The sequence below is a fragment of the Seriola aureovittata genome, chromosome 19 (genome assembly GCF_021018895.1).
Source record: "Seriola aureovittata isolate HTS-2021-v1 ecotype China chromosome 19, ASM2101889v1, whole genome shotgun sequence".
Lineage (NCBI taxonomy): Eukaryota > Metazoa > Chordata > Actinopteri > Carangiformes > Carangidae > Seriola > Seriola aureovittata.
In genome coordinates, this window is record NC_079382.1 from 4,360,032 (window position 1) to 4,377,695 (window position 17,664).

General features: G+C 39.0%; 1 protein-coding gene across 2 annotated transcripts in view; it reads left to right on the forward strand.

Annotated features, from left to right (window-relative positions):
- The window catches only part of scara5 (scavenger receptor class A, member 5 (putative)), a 90,270-nt gene that overhangs the window by 61,038 nt on the left and 11,568 nt on the right, over positions 1–17,664 (forward strand). For both annotated transcript variants that reach the window (XM_056405551.1, XM_056405550.1), the window contains exons 10-11: positions 5,552–5,617; positions 16,183–16,371. In XM_056405551.1, the coding sequence (XP_056261526.1) occupies positions 5,552–5,617; positions 16,183–16,371 (255 nt within the window). The remainder of the gene's footprint in view (positions 1–5,551; positions 5,618–16,182; positions 16,372–17,664) is intronic.

Consider the following 17,664-nt stretch of genomic DNA (forward strand, 5'->3'; position numbering starts at 1 on the left):
TTTCAGACTCGCGACCAGACGGACTCAGATCTCAAACGGCTGCAGGAGATGTCGCCCGAGTAAAAAGTTCTTTACTGGGAATTCTTCAGCAGAACCAAATCTTTCACACTTCTTACATCACTAACAGGTGGCACTGTTTTCTTTTCATGTTTAGTCATGGAAGCTAAACTCGCATAACGATCCATATCTTCTCCACATAAAAAACAGCTGCCTGTGCTGATCGAATCCGTTTTCAGCTGTCGTAAATGAGCCAGTGCCACAAGATATTTTAGGCATTCATGGAGGATCATAACTACTTCAAAACAAAAAAAAAGTAATATCACAATTAGATCTGTTGGGCTCATCAAACACTACAAATTCTCCGGGAGCTGCCACTCATATGTGTGGGCAGTGGGAGAGGGACTCTAACGTGCATCCAATATGAGCTCAAAAACATGGAAACCTAAACAACTCCCAATGAGCAACTTTAATTGAAATTGGACACCATCTTAGAACATAACATCCAGTTTACATCACTGGCTCCCATTCGTCAAACTATCATTTAAAAAAAAAGAAATTAAGATGTAATGAATGCATAGATAATTGCAACAACATAGCAGTGTCTCCTGAAATAGCGCCCCTATTGCAGCAGGTGTCCCGCACCTTGGCTGTCATGGTTACAATATGAACACACTGAGTGTACCGAGAGCGGCGTACCCACCTTTGTCGCGTCGTATAATAACGGTCATGGCTCAGTTAGGTTTAGACACTAAAACTACTTGGTTACGTTTAGGAAAAGATTGTGATTTCGGTTACAATAAGTACTTCCTCAACATTAGATGATCTTTGTTGCCATGGTTATACTAATAACAACGTGGTTAACCTCAGTGTCATAATTCTGTGTTTTGTTGTCCCATCCATCCACCACAACCTCCTCCTGACGTGGACTTTGTCGCTCTTTATACTACGTCACCGCACCGTTTACTCCTGTCATAATTACTACCACCACTAGATGTCGCCTAGCAACAAAATGTAACTATGGGTCATAATAACCTGCTGCACAGGGGCTTGTTTTTTTACAGTAGCACAGTCACATGTGAGTCAAGAAACAGGCACTAAAATTTATGTAAATCACATTGTGGAAGGAAGGAGTCCAAAGAAAGTCTGTTTTGGTGCAGTGACTCAGTATACTATTATGTGCTGACAAGGACCATTCAGTATTCTGCTTTACCAGTCATTTTCCATTGCACTGTAAATTTATATTTTTTTTCTTTAAGCTTACGCATTTTCCAAGTAGCTGTTTTTTCTTCATTCACCCTTCGCTTCCTCCATCCACTCCATCCATCCATTTATCCAGACCCGTCTACATCTACATCACCTCATTTGGTGTTGATATTTCCAGTCTGGCATCACCAGCTGGACAGTGCCAATGATAACCAAAACACACACACAGAGAGCTCTGTTGGAAGAAATCATAGCCGTGACTAACATGATAAGGCGCTGCAGTCTTTCTTGTGTCAGCATGTCATTGTGTATGTAGTATGTGTGTTTAGCCAACAGCTGTTGCCAGTCAGAGTTGGGTTTGGCTGAAGTGTCCAGTGTTGGAGTCTCACAGTCCCTGTGTCGGCCAGTAGCTCTCAAACGGTGAGCCAGCCTGATCTGCTGACGTCTCTGTGTGCACAGGCGCTTAGTTGTTATGGTTCAACACTCAGTACCAGACTCCACTACACTTTAGGTCATTTTTTTATGTGTATATACATTATATATATATATAATCATAGTGATTACAAATCAATAAAATAAAAAGGGAATGTCATACACAGCTGAGAACATGCTTGAGAGTCAGCTCATTGTCAGTGGTCAGGCTTATTAGCTCAAATGCTAACAGGACAATCATTTCACAGTTTATTCCAAAGATGTGTCTGCGCCATCGTCTCTTGTCTCATCTCCCCTTCTCCTCAAGGTCACCACTGTAAAGACAGCTTATAGATGATCACTGGTGCATATTAACAATTATAAATTTTATTTAGTGCGTCATGCACAAAAACTAAGGCGCTGGCCACGTTGTCTGATTGACAAGTTCATTCTGTAAAGAGCAGCTCACCAATAAGCGTTTTTCAAGAAAACTTGAGACAAGATGAAGAAAACAAGGATCTTTGCGGATGATTGACCATCTACACTCTGGTAGTTTACAACAAGGTCTGTCTGTGCTTTCACCCATCTGGGGTCTGAAAGTGGGTTTAACAAACCAGTGAAGAGTTTGTGAACCATCTGGTGTGAGCGGGGGCCTCAGAGTGAGGCAGTCGCTCAGCTGTGGAGAGAGGAGGGATCCTGAAAAGCTTGTTAAAACAGCACCGGGAAGCTTCATGGTTTCTTTTTATAGCTGAATAGCGGGTAGACTGAGCAGGGAGTGTGTTAGGTGTTGGTTTTAAAGCATCACAGATCATCGAGGTTGGTGTTTAAAGCTGGATTATTTATCTTTTTGGCCACTTGAGGGGAGAAAAAGTGCCCTGAAACGGTATTACAATCTAAGGTGGTTAGACGGAACCACACTTATAATGTGTTGAGCAGACACAGAGCAACTTTAACTCTCATTTTGAGTCATATTTTTGTACATCTGATGAATGAAGTCCAATATTCACTCTTCTTTTATCTGTTGTGGTCTACACCAACCCCTGAGAAAAACATCTGGGTCTTTTTAATTTTAATTTAGTTGCCAGTTTTTTCATAAGCAAGTCCCTAACTTTGTCCCATGTTATTTGGTACTGGCATATAGTGGGTTTATCAGAGCTTTGCACTGAAAACAGCTCCTTATTACAGCTTGAAATAAGGCTGATGATAGTGCTGATACTGAACAATATAATTCATTAGATGGCTGCAAAACCAAAACAGATTGTAATACATGTGTTCATTTCCTCCAGGCTTGACTGTAATTTCCTTTTCACCTGTCTTAGCAATACATCCCTGAACCACTTACAGCTGGTCCAAACCTCAGTGCTCTAAAAGTATCTCCAGCCATGTAATCTTTACACTGACTTCCAATCAAATGTAGAATCCAGTTCAATATTCTTGTAATGATGTTTAGAGCCTCGCATGGTCAGAGACCTGTCTACATGAAAGAGCTACTGCAGCCACATAATACCAGTACAAATCTGAGGTCAGGGTTTATTTGTTGTTCCTCGCTGCAGGTTAAAGACAAATAGGAGACTGTGCTTTTGAGGTTGTAGCTCCTACACTTTGTCGGCACCTTGAAAAAGCAGATCAAGACCCATTTGTTTAGGCTTGTTTTTGTTCTGTTTTGCTTTTTTTTTTGTTCATATTCTTTTGTTGTATATCACTTTGTGACATCTGCTCTTGAAATTAGATATTTATATAAAATGTACTTTCTTATTTACTAAAATAGACTGAAAAACGAACTCGGCAATGATGCTTTTTGTTGTGTGTAGTAGTAGTGTGGTTTTGGACTATGAGCGCCCAATTTTAGAATTAACAAAGCAAGCAAAACTTTATTTACACATCACATTCCTTTCCACAGTGTGCTGCACAAAGCCTCGAGTATTAAACTAACAGGAAAATATTAGAGAAATTAAAAATTTGTCCCAATGATGGCACTAGATGAAAAGTCAGAGGATCACCGAAGTGATTACTAATCATCGTACAGGGGGACATGGATCTATCTGTTAGATGCTGAGATATTTCCATCTTACTGGTGGAGCGTGAGAGAAAGTCTTTAAGCTCATTAGGATTCATCCTCTGGGCACGATGGATGCCAGTACAAAGTTACATGGCCATACATCTGATGGCTGTTGAAATAATTCAGTCAGATTAAAAGCGGTGCCATCCCTAGAGGTAAAAATGTTGATTAATGAAGTTTTTAAGTTCTTAAATTTCAGACATCCACCCATTGCTGACAGTCAGGCAGTCAGTACTGAAATTAGTTTCAGTTTTTAAATCGAATGCATCTGTTGCCTGTTGTGGCTCAGCAGTAGCTTAGCGATGTGTTTGGGTTTTCCTTGCACTGTTATTTTGTTGTTAAGGATGTGGTCAAAACTGAGGTGACACTGACAGCTGAGGGTGTGGTTGAGTGTTAGCTACACTACTCAGACATAGACTCGCACTCATGCGCTAACACATGGTAGGTGGGACTGAGTGCCACCTCGGCTGGCAGCTGGACCTGTGGTCTCAGACGTGAAAAACGAGTCAAATTAAAGGTGGGATAAATGCCGACTCGAAGCTGATCCTCTTATAGCTTCATGACAAAAACAGTCTTGTGGTTTCAAACCTGAAAATTAGCAACAAATGGCAGCGAAACAGACTCTCCCCTGACCTGTTTCGGAGGGAGTTTGGAACAGAATCTTATTTTGAAATGAAAACAAATGAGAAAAAAGTCGTATCCAAGCTGCTGATTGGAGGGAGGTGTCGTGTGTAAACGTACGTCATTTTTTTTTGCAGAAACCACACAGGGAAGGATTTTTACTTATACTGATTCAGTGGTTTTGCTTTGCACTAACTTTTCCACCATGCAAACATCTACATCTGTAGAGATACTCCAAGAACTTACCTTGACACTGGTCTCTTTGTGGCACCCTCTTTCACATGCTTCTATTTCAACCTCATTCCCCCGACTCTGCAGCAGAAAAAAACAAATGTTAACCACAACACTTAGAGGTAGATTAAACACAGGACGCAGGGTGGTATCCTCTAATTTTCACATTTTATGCCCATATCACGAGGCAATTACAGGGCTGACTATTCTGCTAATGGTCAGGGCTTCTGCTAAAAATATATAAGAGAGTACAAATGAGAGGAACTGGGTAGAGAAAAGGTCTTTTATTAAATTTAAACCTGTCTATCTTGAACCATGGTTGGGTATTTTCAAGCCTCTCTGTGTTATTTAACAAATTTCTGCCCCCAATTTGTGATATGTTGTGGTTTTCACTGTGTTAAACATTAGGATACATTCTGGTTGTGAGTGTATGATTCAACTGATGAAGAAGTCTGCCATTATCGATCTTCAATTGAAAATTGAACATTATTAGATATTATTAGTGTCATACATATATATGATTCACCTAAAGCCTGTCATGAAACATGTGCCATAATGTTACAGAGGTGCATTCTACTTAGATGAGAATAGTTAAGCAAAAAACACTTTAAAAGTCACATTCAGGCCGTGTTTTCCTTTAATATTCCAGTGTTTATACTGTTATACTCTACAGCGTAGTATTACATGATTAAGTGTTTCTGAAAAGTGATTTTGTCATAAACAACATACATATGATAGAATCAGAATATTCACAAGAGGAAAAATAAGAAAACCAAATAAAAGACACAGATTAAATCCAACATGAGACCCTATGATAAATACAACAACTCAAAGCATAAACCACAAACAAGCTGTAATGTGACACAAGACAATTTGTTACATTGTAAGTCACATTAGATTGTGAGGAGTCTATAAATATTCAGCATCTACAGAGTTAATTGAGGTCACGTTTCATATTTGTGTAAAAGTGAGTGAGAGTTTTTTTATATGTCAACATAATTTTCACCTGATCTGTTCCTCCCTCAGGTGACAGAGGAGAACGAGGGCTGAAGGGGGAGAAAGGGGATCGAGGAGACCGAGGAGAGAAAACAGGTGAGAGCTGACAAGAGGAAAGTAGTGACTGAGCCCAGTCCACAGTATAGAGGAATATTACTTGGCTGCCATTAAATAGTCAGTTACTGATTAACAGTATGTCAGTGTGTTATCTAATTGTACCTGTACACACCTGTGTTGGAGTAATAATGCTAGAAACTGACACACAAACATCCACCGTGCACCCTTGTCACCTATGACAACCTGCATGATACACATTTAAAATTGATTTATAATGTTTTCGGGGGTTGGGAATCATGACGGTTTCTTTTTGAGGGGCTTTCACATAAAAAATGAGGAATAAATTAATTTCACTATAATTTGATTAATCAAGAATTCACACCTGTTCTATTCTAGTCCATTTTGCTCCAGGACGCAGTACATGGTTCACTGCCGAACAACAACAAAACACTGCAGAGCTGAAAAAGAGTTTTAATTCCCCCAAAATAATGACATCCTTTAAGAAATGCCAAGTCTCTTCATTACCGTGCTGATGCCAGCAGGAACTGGAAGCTCAGGGCTTGTAAGATGACCACACACACATGCAGACACACGAGTGCACAGTCAGTAAATCCAGTATGGTTAAACAGTAAATTTACCATGGTCTGCTAAAAGATCCAGCAGTGAAATTTAGTGTTTTATAGACTTCATTGGGGAAAGTATGTTGAAACAACTTCTGTTACAGTAATATTACCACTAATTAGCATTATAACAAACTGCTGATCAATTAAACTGGTTTATATTTTCCCATCATCCTTCCACACCAAGGTTTTTTAGATGAACAAAAAAAGTTACTGCTTAGATGAACGAAACTGATTAATTTAAACTGTATAGCTACAAGTGCTAAATATGATTAGACTTGCAGTTATGTAATTTATTATTTGCCTATTTCATCCTCTGTATTAAAGCAGCAGTTATGAGGCTTTTTCTCTGCCTCCACTTCCAAAACACTTTTCAGATGGTTCACCTGCCTGTTTCACTGGCTGTTGGATGAACATTTAATAATCAGGGTTATTTCCAAGATTGATTTCATTTGTTAAATCAAAGCCTCACACAGCTCATTCATATTTTGTCTTCAAGTGTGGGCATGAGTAGAATGAAATGTGAAACTTAAATAGTTATAGGAAACATAAAAAAAAAAAAATTTAAGTAGAGGAATATATACTGTATTTGATAAATAGTCAGTTGTATCTATATTTAAGTTTAACTAAATCTATGCGTCTTACTTTTGAGTATAACATTTTTTGTTCAGAATATGTATGTTGGTTTGAGAAGAGATCCCAAATAGTGACTGAAACAACGAAAGATTTGATTACAGCATCAAATAAAATAGTGCTTATGAATTATATTCATATACTATGAATATTGAGGTATATCTTAGTCACTTCCTGTCCAGCTGCACAATCACAGTACAGAGACTCCTACCCAGGCACCAATGAGCACATATATCAGTGCATATGATCCAAAACCAATAGTTGGTAATACAGAATCAAAAATTTATGAGCTGGTGACTTTATGGGCCTCATACATCTCTGTTCCACCTGACGTCCTGTGCAAAGAGCTGTGGCGAGTTTAAAGGATCAGTAGATCTGCTTTTCCTTTCAATGTAATCCCATGGTTTCCGACACATGATGAACAACCACGCGGCTCAGTGTACATCAAAAGGATTTGAAAGCCCTCATGTGAGTGCGTATGTCATGTGGTGGTAACCTGAAACCTCATACAAAACCACCAATCTAGAGTCAGGTACACAGAAAAAACATTAATGCCCCCCGAAAACCACAGACGTTTCATGGCTGTTCTCCATGCGATGAGCGATGCTGCGGTGATGATGGCCATCTGAGCGCGGTTTCTGCCTAATACAGAACCGTCTAAGATCGGTTCTTTCCTCACATCATTTACAAGACAGGCATGTTTGATGTTTCAGAGGACGAAGGGCGGAGTGCGACCACATGCTGTTAGCTGTCAGAAGTGTCGAATCACTGCGTCATGCACTTTTCTGTCACAAATCTTATCGTTTGATGCATGATTTGGGATCTTTTTACGCTTCAAAGCGCACAGTGCATACCTGTATTACCAGAACGAGCAACAGGGTGACCTTAGAAATTTAGTCTGTGGGAAAAGTGCACATTCATCCACACATGTTGGGCATTAACAGATAATTAATCTGCCATTCAGGACATTATGTCACTGAAAGGATCAGATTCCTTAGCTCTGTTAAATGCCTCAACAGCACAAGAACGAGCATTTGAGCAAAGAAGAACTAATGGAGCCCAGGCTGTAGTCATTTCAGAGTTCAGGACAGAGACGAGAGAACTTTCATCTTTGTTAGACAGTTTTCTTTTGTTGTGTCTGGATTGATGTTGACTTTATTTGAAAGTGAAGTCTCACAAGAAAGTCAGCAGAAACATACTTGGAAGGAAAAAGAAGGAAAAGGACAAAATATAAATGGGACAAAAAAACAAAAAAAAGTAGAGAAAGACAGTTTTGTAATGAAGTTACACAGAAACTGACAATAATGTACACTTCATCCATGTGTACCTTGTAGATCACTGTCTCTTATGCCCTGTGCAAAATCCATATTTCTGTCTCTGTATTTATGTAAAGTAAAAACAAAGTTGTAGTAGTTTCCTTATAAAAGCCTATAAATCTCTGCATTTTGGCTGCTTAGTTATTGTTGCTAAGCCTGTCAAGCTTTCCATTCTGGCACAGATGCAGTTTACATTGATAATAATAGTAATTTTTGAAGCAAAGTAGCCCTGATCTCAGACGCAGGTGGACAACACATGACACAAAAGCACACATCTGCTTTCTAGCTGGTGACTGTCAGTTTTTCCAGTTAGAAATGACAACCAGTGTCACCAGTTTAGACAAAAATTAGCCCAGAAACCGCTAAATTGTCATAAAAGTAGAACAATTTATCATTGAACAGGAAGTCTAATGTTTGCCAAATACACTGTTAGTAGTTTGTGTTTCTTATGTTCCAAAAATATCCGAACTAGACAGAAAACCACCCAGTCTGGCAACAGTGATGACGACCGTGACTAGCAGATATCATCAGCTGTAGCTAGCTACAGTTAGCTAAAGTTGGTTCTGCGTTTCTCCAGCTGAGTTTTTAATGTTCTTTTTTACCTAATCTGAAGCCTCTCATACTAAGACATCCTAATTAATGACATGTCATTTGACCTTGGAAGTATTAATGCCCAGTTAGCTGGACATGCTAACAATTAGAGCAGATAAACAGACCTGTGAATTTCCATATTTCCCTGAAGTCAGCAGATGTAGATTTATAAACAGTAATGTATCACTTAGATTTCATTTTTAGGATAGAATCTGTCGAACATTAGCTGAGGCTTAACTCCAACAATTTGCCTATTATAATTCGTGAAAGTCATTTTCTCATGGAAATGAAACTTGTAACAAAACACCTCATTTGCTTTTAATTTTTCAGCCATTGCAAATTTTTGTGTAATTTTCACTTGGCAGTTCACATATTGTAAGAGAGACTGAAAGTGAAGCGCACACACACACACACACCGACTGTTTGATAGTTCAGCTCAAGGGTCCAACAGTAAGTGCAGAGGGTTTATTGTCTGACAAGCTGTTTTTACAGTGCACCTCTGCAGCTACAGAGATCCAGATATAAATGATTTCAGCTTTGGACTCTAATGAGAAATTTATTTTCACCCTGGGACTCGGGCTCATGATAGTACCGTGTTACTATTATTATGTGCAGATCCACCTGAAGCCAAGGTTTAAGCTTTACTTGGTGCCTCCAACATCAATACTGAGGAACAGAATCAAAGATCAGTGGTTATTTAATATTCTTCGCTTGTCACTTTTATTGACATACCCGTTACTTTCTCCGTTTTTTTATGTTCAAGTTTCATTTCCTGAATCCAATTATCTGTTGCCAGAACAAAGCAACCCAGCTCCCCTGCAGTGTAGTGTAATTTAATTTTCCTCATTTCTGATTTCATACACACACAGTTAAGCAAACGCACATGCTGGAGCTGAAGAAGTGAATCCGTCTTTTTACTTACAGTTTCATCACCAGAATCAGACCCAGTTTGACTTATTTATGGGATTTTACATGGTGCTAATTAGTGAGCTTTAGAGGAGCTGGTAAGCAGATTTTGTTACTGTTAGAAAGAGCCAGGCTAGCTGTTTGCCCTGCTTCAGGTCTTTGTGCTAAGCTAACTGGCGGCTAAAGCCTTATATTAACCAGATAATTATTAGAGTGAGAAACCAAATAAGCATGTTTCCCAAATTACAGAACTATTGCTTTAAATTTTTGATTTAATAAAGATCATATGAGAGGCAGTAAGTTTTTGGGTGTGCTTGCACACCAGCCAAGAAAATCAAACTGGGAGCAAAGTAATTACACAAAACAGAAAGAGGAGGCAATGCAAGAGTCAACGGAAGAAAACACATTGAACAAAGAGCATGAAAGACAATAACATCAGAGTTTCAAGGAGAACATTTTACAAACAGATGGAGCTAGTTAACTGTTGTCTTGAAGCCATTCAGTCCTGTCCATTCCAGACCCTCCCTGCCTGCCAGATAAACATTAGCAATACACAATCACTCCATATTCTGGCCTTCTTCAGGTACTGACAGTCGGGTTGCTGCAGCTCGCCTGGCCGCCGAGGCTTGAACCACTTGGACAACCACCAACAGTTGGAGCTCACTCGTTTAGTTTTCTGTAGACAAAAACAGTTGTTATATCTTGTAAAGCTCGCATTCATTTCACTGCTTTCGCAGAAAAGGTACAAAGATGTTATAAAATGTCAAGTTTAGTCCAAATTAGGGAGGTGTTTCTAGTTTATGGTGAACCACTTTGCTCACTGTCCAAGGTGAACATGAGAGCTGTCAGACTGTGGAGCGACAGGGTAGGATCACTGCCTTTTTGTATAATTACTTAAAGAAGTATTTGTTTTTATTCCTAATTTTTCTGTTGGATTCAATCTACACAAGCTCTCTGACTCCTGAAGCCTTTAACTACAGAAAAGTAAGATATTGGTATTTGGGTGAATATAGCTATTTGAGGCAAATTTTCCACCAATGGACAGCCAACAGCTGCATTTATTTTCTCCTATTTTGATCCAAAAATTAAATGTGTGGCTTGTTGACATTTTATGATATTTAAACAAGGCCAGTTTGGAAGAAAGGATGAATGACACTAGAAAATGGTTGGAAAATGGCCTTTAAGTACTGTTGCTATGCCTTTAGCAATAGAGTTTAGAGTCATGCTTTTAGAAGACGATAAGGGTTAACTAGATGTGCTCGGCAAACATCTTGACTAACAAGTTTGGTTGGAGGTGCTGGAGTTTAAACTTCCCAAAACCCACTTACAGGAAAAAGCAGCTAACATTCCCTAGACTCTGATATAGTAGTATTTGTGCATGTAATATAAGAAGTACAAAGTCCCAAAATTTCAGGCTCATGAACCACTTATGGAAGAAATAGTTTTTATAGTTTGTTTCCCACATGAAAGTGGGAAAAAGGAAAAAAGCCAAAAAGGTTGTTTTAGTTCTCTGGAAGGGACTTTGACATTGGAACATAGTACAAGTGGTTCAAAGTGCCAGTAGTATAAGAAGTACTACGTCCGGCAGTATACTGTAGGTGTTTTTAACTACTTATTGAAGAAATGTTTTTTATCCTAAATTAAAGTTAGGAAAAGGTTTTATTTTTGCTCTCTGCCAGGGACTTTGACCAATTGAATAACTCAAAAACTACCGAGTTGATGTAGTGTGGAAGCACTAATTTTGTGAGACTAAATGTTTTGAACTACCGATTGGGTTAACCCACGAGTGGCTGACTGTATTACAGTAAGCTCGATAGCCAGACATGTTTATATTTGCAGCGCTGTCAAATCCCTTACACTTCTGTTGTGTTTTTGTGTTTGGGAAAGCTACGAAAAAGAGACATCACCCATCAGAGTCTTCAAATGCTGCGTATCGCTCTACAGCACACTGCTGCAGCATATGCAGAAATCCAAAGCTTTACCGACCAGTTGTACGAAGTTACAATTTCCAGTGCTAAGATAATTAGCATTGGGTGTAGCAAACAGTCAGTTTTGTTACTGTTTCAGTTCCCACCTCTCAGATGAAAGCGTTCTATGTTCAAATTGCCAAATTTTACAAAGAAAAAATACGTATTTTGGCTTCCCTGGTATTATCCAAAGGGTTTAGAGTGAATTTTATGAGCCTGGTAAGTTGGAAAAAATTTCCCCCATAATTAGAGGAGTGTGTAATTCTTCAGTTCATTTCAAAGCATGAAAGTCACCGAAATTACAGATGCAAGGTTTCCACCTAACAACACTCTCATAATACAGGAGAGTGTTACTCAACTGTTGTTCCTGCTGTTGAGAAGCTGCAGTGTCATCTAACTCCCGGGCTACATGTGTCTTCATTAATTGATTGAATTTAACATTTTCATCATGTATCTGCCTGATTTCTACAGTTTTCTGGCAAAAAAAGTGCACTCCCACCAGAAGGAAAATCATTCAGACGTGTCGCAGTCCAGCTCTGTGGCAGAGATATGAATGTGTGTTTGGTTTGCTTGTATGGTTCTGATTAGGTCTGAAGTCTTCATGTTCTGCTTCCATCCCTCTCCACCCTCCTCCTCCTCTTCCTCCTCTTCTCCCAAGAGAACAGTGGGAAGATTCAGGCTCTTTACAGGAAGGGGAGGAATGAAGGGCTGAGATAGAAAAAGATGAATAGAGAGAGAAAGACGTGTACTGTGAGTAGTGTCTCAGTGGTATTTAAACGTGCACACTATGATTAAAACAATAAATAGGACTGATAATGGTCAATCAGATAATGGTCAATCAATCCTGGCTTTTGTCAAAGAGGCGATTAAATAATAATAAAATAATAATAATAAATAAAAATAATAATAATAAAATAATAATAATAATAAAAATAATAAATAATATTTTTTTTGAATATTCTTTATATTCCCAGGCTACTGAATGTCTGCTCCATAAACACAAAAATTCTTATATATTTAGTTTGCTCGAGATCTGATTCTTTCATATTTGATTGATTTATGTTCAATTCCAGCATTTATAATCTCATTAATTATATTTTTTCCCTAAAAAGCATGCAGAGGACATCGCCCTGGTTCGTCACCCTCAGTAGTGTCTGTAGTTCTTTTACTAATTGGATGATTAGGACAGTCAACCTAAGAGGCAAAACTAAGGTTAAAATAAATACATCAAAGCGCTCATTACTGCTTGTAAGCCTTTTTATCAACTCTCAGACCCTCTCTTATCTGGAGTGTGGCAGGTGGACAGTAAGATGACAATACTCCCGATTCAGGGGCGAGAACGTAGACCATGAAGGCCGAACCGAAATGAGACGTTCTGGCCTATAGAGGATTTCCACTTTCCATCACCAGCTGTTCACACACTTACTGTTTTATCACAATCATATGCTCATGTCGCCTAGCAAGATTGACAACACCTAACTTTTTTTTTTTTTAAGGCCCTTGGTTGCATCCTTTGTAGGCTGCATTTGAACACTTGTACCGTTAGCTGTTCAACTGAGCTCAAGTGTAAACCTCGGGCTCTCTGTCAGCGTTGTTTGCTGCCATATTATTCTCATTACTGGCTCTCAGTGAATCTTGGGAAAGGTTGGGCCACAGAGAATCCACCTGTTGGTCCCAAGGAGAGAAGTTTGCATTTCTCTGCCGCATTCGAATGAGCGTTCGGAATGGGACAGCCTAGTCGCGCCACTGCGACGCAGTTGGTCTTCATATGCCGCCTCCAAAGGATGCAGCCCCTGAACTGTGACACAGCAAATTAGATTGTAGTTTTAGAAAATCCACGGGAAGTTGATCACACAATACTGAACTATAGCCAACCAACACATACATACGTGAAGACTGAATGAATATAATTAGTGCACCTTAAACTGACATTGAAAAGCAGGAACCTAAAGGGCCAATCTGATAGACTGAAGGTCGGTGCGGCACAAGCGGCTCAGCACTGCGGCCTCACAGCAAAGTCCTAGAGTCAAAGCCTGGTGCTTTCCATGTCCTGAAACAGAACTAAGCAGGTATTGAAAATGAATATTAAGCAGATGTCAAGTGTGTGGAAAGGCTTCCAGTTTATACCCAACTTCATTTTGATGAGTGAGCAAATAGTTTAAACATCTGTTTCAGGTAATTGAGTATTCAAATACTCATCCCCGTGTGTGCACTGTTCTATAACTCTGTTTGCTCGTCTCTCTTTCGGTCTTATGTTTCTTTTACAACACTGTCTGAAAAAAAGAGCAGCAGGAGGCTGAAAAAACATCTAATTTCTGGTTTTAATTTACTGGCTTTCTGCAAGAATATGATACAAATATGTGCAGATATGACAGTATAATGTTATGGTAGATATTAAATTATGATGGGCTGGTGAGTGCAAATAACTTGACTGTATAATGAGAGTTAAATGGTACACATTTAAAGTTTATGATGGTCTGATGAGACTAATATCCTGTCTAGATAATGTGTCTGGCTTTACTCCCCAGCACTTTGTCAACAGTCTCAGTCAGCGCACGTGTCTTCACACCGAGGAGACGTCCAGATTAGTGTGTGTGTGTCTGTGTGTGTGTTTACCTTTCTTTTTCATTTCCTCTCTGCCCTCTGAGAGGTGATAAATCAAGTCAATTATACAAGTGCAGCTGCTACATAGTTTGAGGAATACAAGATGTGCTGTGTTTCCGTGAAGCTTCTGCTTATACAAAAGAAATTCATGACACACACACAAATGCACACTTAATTCTCATTATACTGCAGGTAAATTCTTGTTTGCAAGTGCATGACTGTAATGCCCCTGAGCAAGGCACTCCAAGCCTTGATCTAGCTACCTCTTCAAGTAGCATTAATTAAATAGTTATTATAGTTTATTGTTAAACACATATTAGCCTGGTATAAATTGTATTACAATCAGTTACAAATAAAGCAAGTGGTGGCATGATGCTGTCTTAAGCAGCATTCCTATTCCCATCCGTTTCCGGCCTGTTACCGTTAACAACAGCCACTGAGCTAGCAACACCGAAAATGGCAGGTTTTGACTAAGCTTTGGATTGTGTTTTTTTGTTTTTTTTGTCCCCTATAACAGAATGATCATTAGTGCAGTTAGACCTCTCCGGTGCTGACAGCACTGTGAAGGTCTGGCTATGTGAGACTACTTCAATGGCAGTATCAGCCTGTTGGTCTGTCCACTTTGGTCCAGATAGAAACGCTCTTAGACATTCATGTTCCAGGATGAATCCTAAAGACTGATGATCTCATGGCTTTTCATTTATTGCCATCAACACCTGCAAAAATGAATGATGAAATCTCATCAACTACACCTGTACATTGTGACTAGTGCCATCATGCTAACGTGTTAAACCAAGGTAGTGAATATGGTGAACATTATACCTGCTGAACATCACGTTAGCGTTTGTCATTGTGCGCGTTTTAGCATCAGAACATTAGCATTTAGATCAAGCACTGAGCCAGTAGCAAGGCTGTAAACTTATTTTCCAGTTTCTGTCAATTTTAATGTCTCATCTTTTTAAATCTTTGGTCATGTTTCCATGATCTATTTCCCCCCTCTTCAACTCTAATTTATTCTTTCGAACTTGTCTCATTATTTCTTTTCATCACTTTAAATCACATTTTCTTACACATCCCTTCTCATCTCATCTCATCTCAAACTTCTGTTTTTAAACATCTCTTTTGATTTAATGTCTACTCATCTTTCTCTCCATTTTTATTATCACACTTTACTGTTGTTTTCATGTCCTCTGATTTTTTTTTTTTTTATCATTTTGATCCCTGTTCTCATCTCATCTCCTCGTCCCTTTTGTCTCCTAAAATCTCTTTCCTCCTCTCTTTGATGTTTGAATACAGCTGCTTGTTTTTAGCTTCCAGTAAGGTAACTGGATAAACACTTACAGATGCATACAGTGAAGATCCAAAGGAGGAAGTTATGAATTTCAAATTCCTTTAACCGGAACGCTGTCAGGTTCACGAGATTAATGCCGGACTGGTGGTCATGATGTTCACTACTGAAAAAACAAACCCACATTTTAGTAACCTCACAATCTTTTATATGGGAGTTCACATAGAAGGAAGAAAGAAAGTTCCCTCAGAGTAATTTTATTTATTTTTCTTTTTGAATCAAAGACTATTTCCATGGTTTATGGAAAAAAAATATCTTTGCTATGCAGCATGTCAAAATCAATCCATGCATCTCAGTTTGTTTTCATATTGCTTTGATTTACAGAGCTTCATTATACTCATAAACACTCACAATGAAAGTAATCTGCTCAGTGTGAGTTCAAAGCCGTGCCAGCAAATGCCAGATAAAAGAAAGTCGTGTGTTCTTTCAATGTAGTCGTGTTGGCATATATAATAGACTTCAGTTTTCCTGCACGCTGCGCTGCTTGCTAACGCATGGGGGTTCTTGTCTGCAAACACATTAAACGGTAGAAACAATTGTGCATGAATGTATTTATGCCAGTTCATTTTTGTATTTGAATTCACGCATTTTTATGTTTAATGTGCTGTTTGTGTTGCAGTGGAGGAGACCCTGGTGCGGTTGGTGAACGGGTCGGGTCCTCACGAAGGCCGCGTGGAGGTTTTCCACGAACGTCGCTGGGGCACGGTGTGTGACGACGTCTGGGATAAAAAGGATGGAGATGTGGTGTGTAGGATGCTGGGATACAGAGGAGCCGCAGAGGTCCATAAGACCGGACGCTTCGGACAGGGTATAAAACTCTCAACGCACACATGTACACACTCTGATGACTCTTACTTCACTTGTATCGCCTACAGATACAGTGCATACTTTTCATTAATAACACAACTGTCCTAATGTAACTTTGTTTGACTGAGCTCCGTCACACACTAAAACTGGCTCAGTGCTGTCTTGTGAGGTGGAGGGAAAAACTGACTGAACGAATTCATTTGTTTCTGTGCTGCTGTTGATTTTTAGTATTAGAATTAGAAAATTAGAGAGCCTATAAAAATATATACAACATAATTCGGAGAGCTACTCCTGATCAGTGCAAGCAGTAAAAAGAGTAAAAACACACAACAACAGACAAAAGGACATAAAAAGAATATTGCACTTAGAAATATAATAAATACTTAAAAGAAAGGGTGCTTTGAGTAGCTATTATTTAAAGTGAATAGTAAAATATGGTAATGATTAAAAGCAGATGCAGATGACGGCTATGAGTGCACATTTGTGGATAGGAACAGAATATATGTTTTGGTCCGTCCTACAGTTCGCCACAATCAGCTCAGGCCCAGAACACTCATATAGAAGTTACACAGTAAAGACGATATATGAAAGTAGGAACAGAATACACAGTCCTGTATGAAAAGTTTAATGCTTTAAATGTTTGGACTCTCATCCATCACACAGTACCATCAGGGATTGTTGCCAAATTCATTCTGCAGCAGGACAACGACCCCTAACACACAGTCAGCCACTAAAACTACACCACTAGATGTAAGGCAAGTGTAATCACAAAGAACCCCTGTTAGAATAGACAGAGCGCAAGTTTTTAGGAGTATTTAGTTATTTCTATCTATGCCAAAGTTGTGTCATTGTCACTTGTTAAAAAAAATGTTCAAGGAAGCTTCTGTGGCTCAGGAGGAAAAGCAGGTTGTCCGTTAATTGCATCCACATGTCAGAGTGTCCTTGAGCAAGACACTGAACCCCAGTGGGCCGGGCCAGTGCATTGGATGACATACTGTATGTATGTGTGAGTGAAGAAGAAGGCACACTGGAAAACATTTGGGTTTAAAGATACTAGATATTTTTAATTCATGCATGCTCTGTCATTAGAAAGACAAACCCTCAAGAAATACAAAAATGCATAAAATGCAGCTTCGTGAGTTTTGCATTGAGAGTAACAACTGAAAAAGGAAGAAATGGATAAGCAGACAATTTACACAAAATTACAGATCATGTAAATTTAGTTTTCCATAAGTAACAAGAGGGAACCCTTTTCAAAAATGTCCTTACTTATAACTGCATTAATGCAAATTTA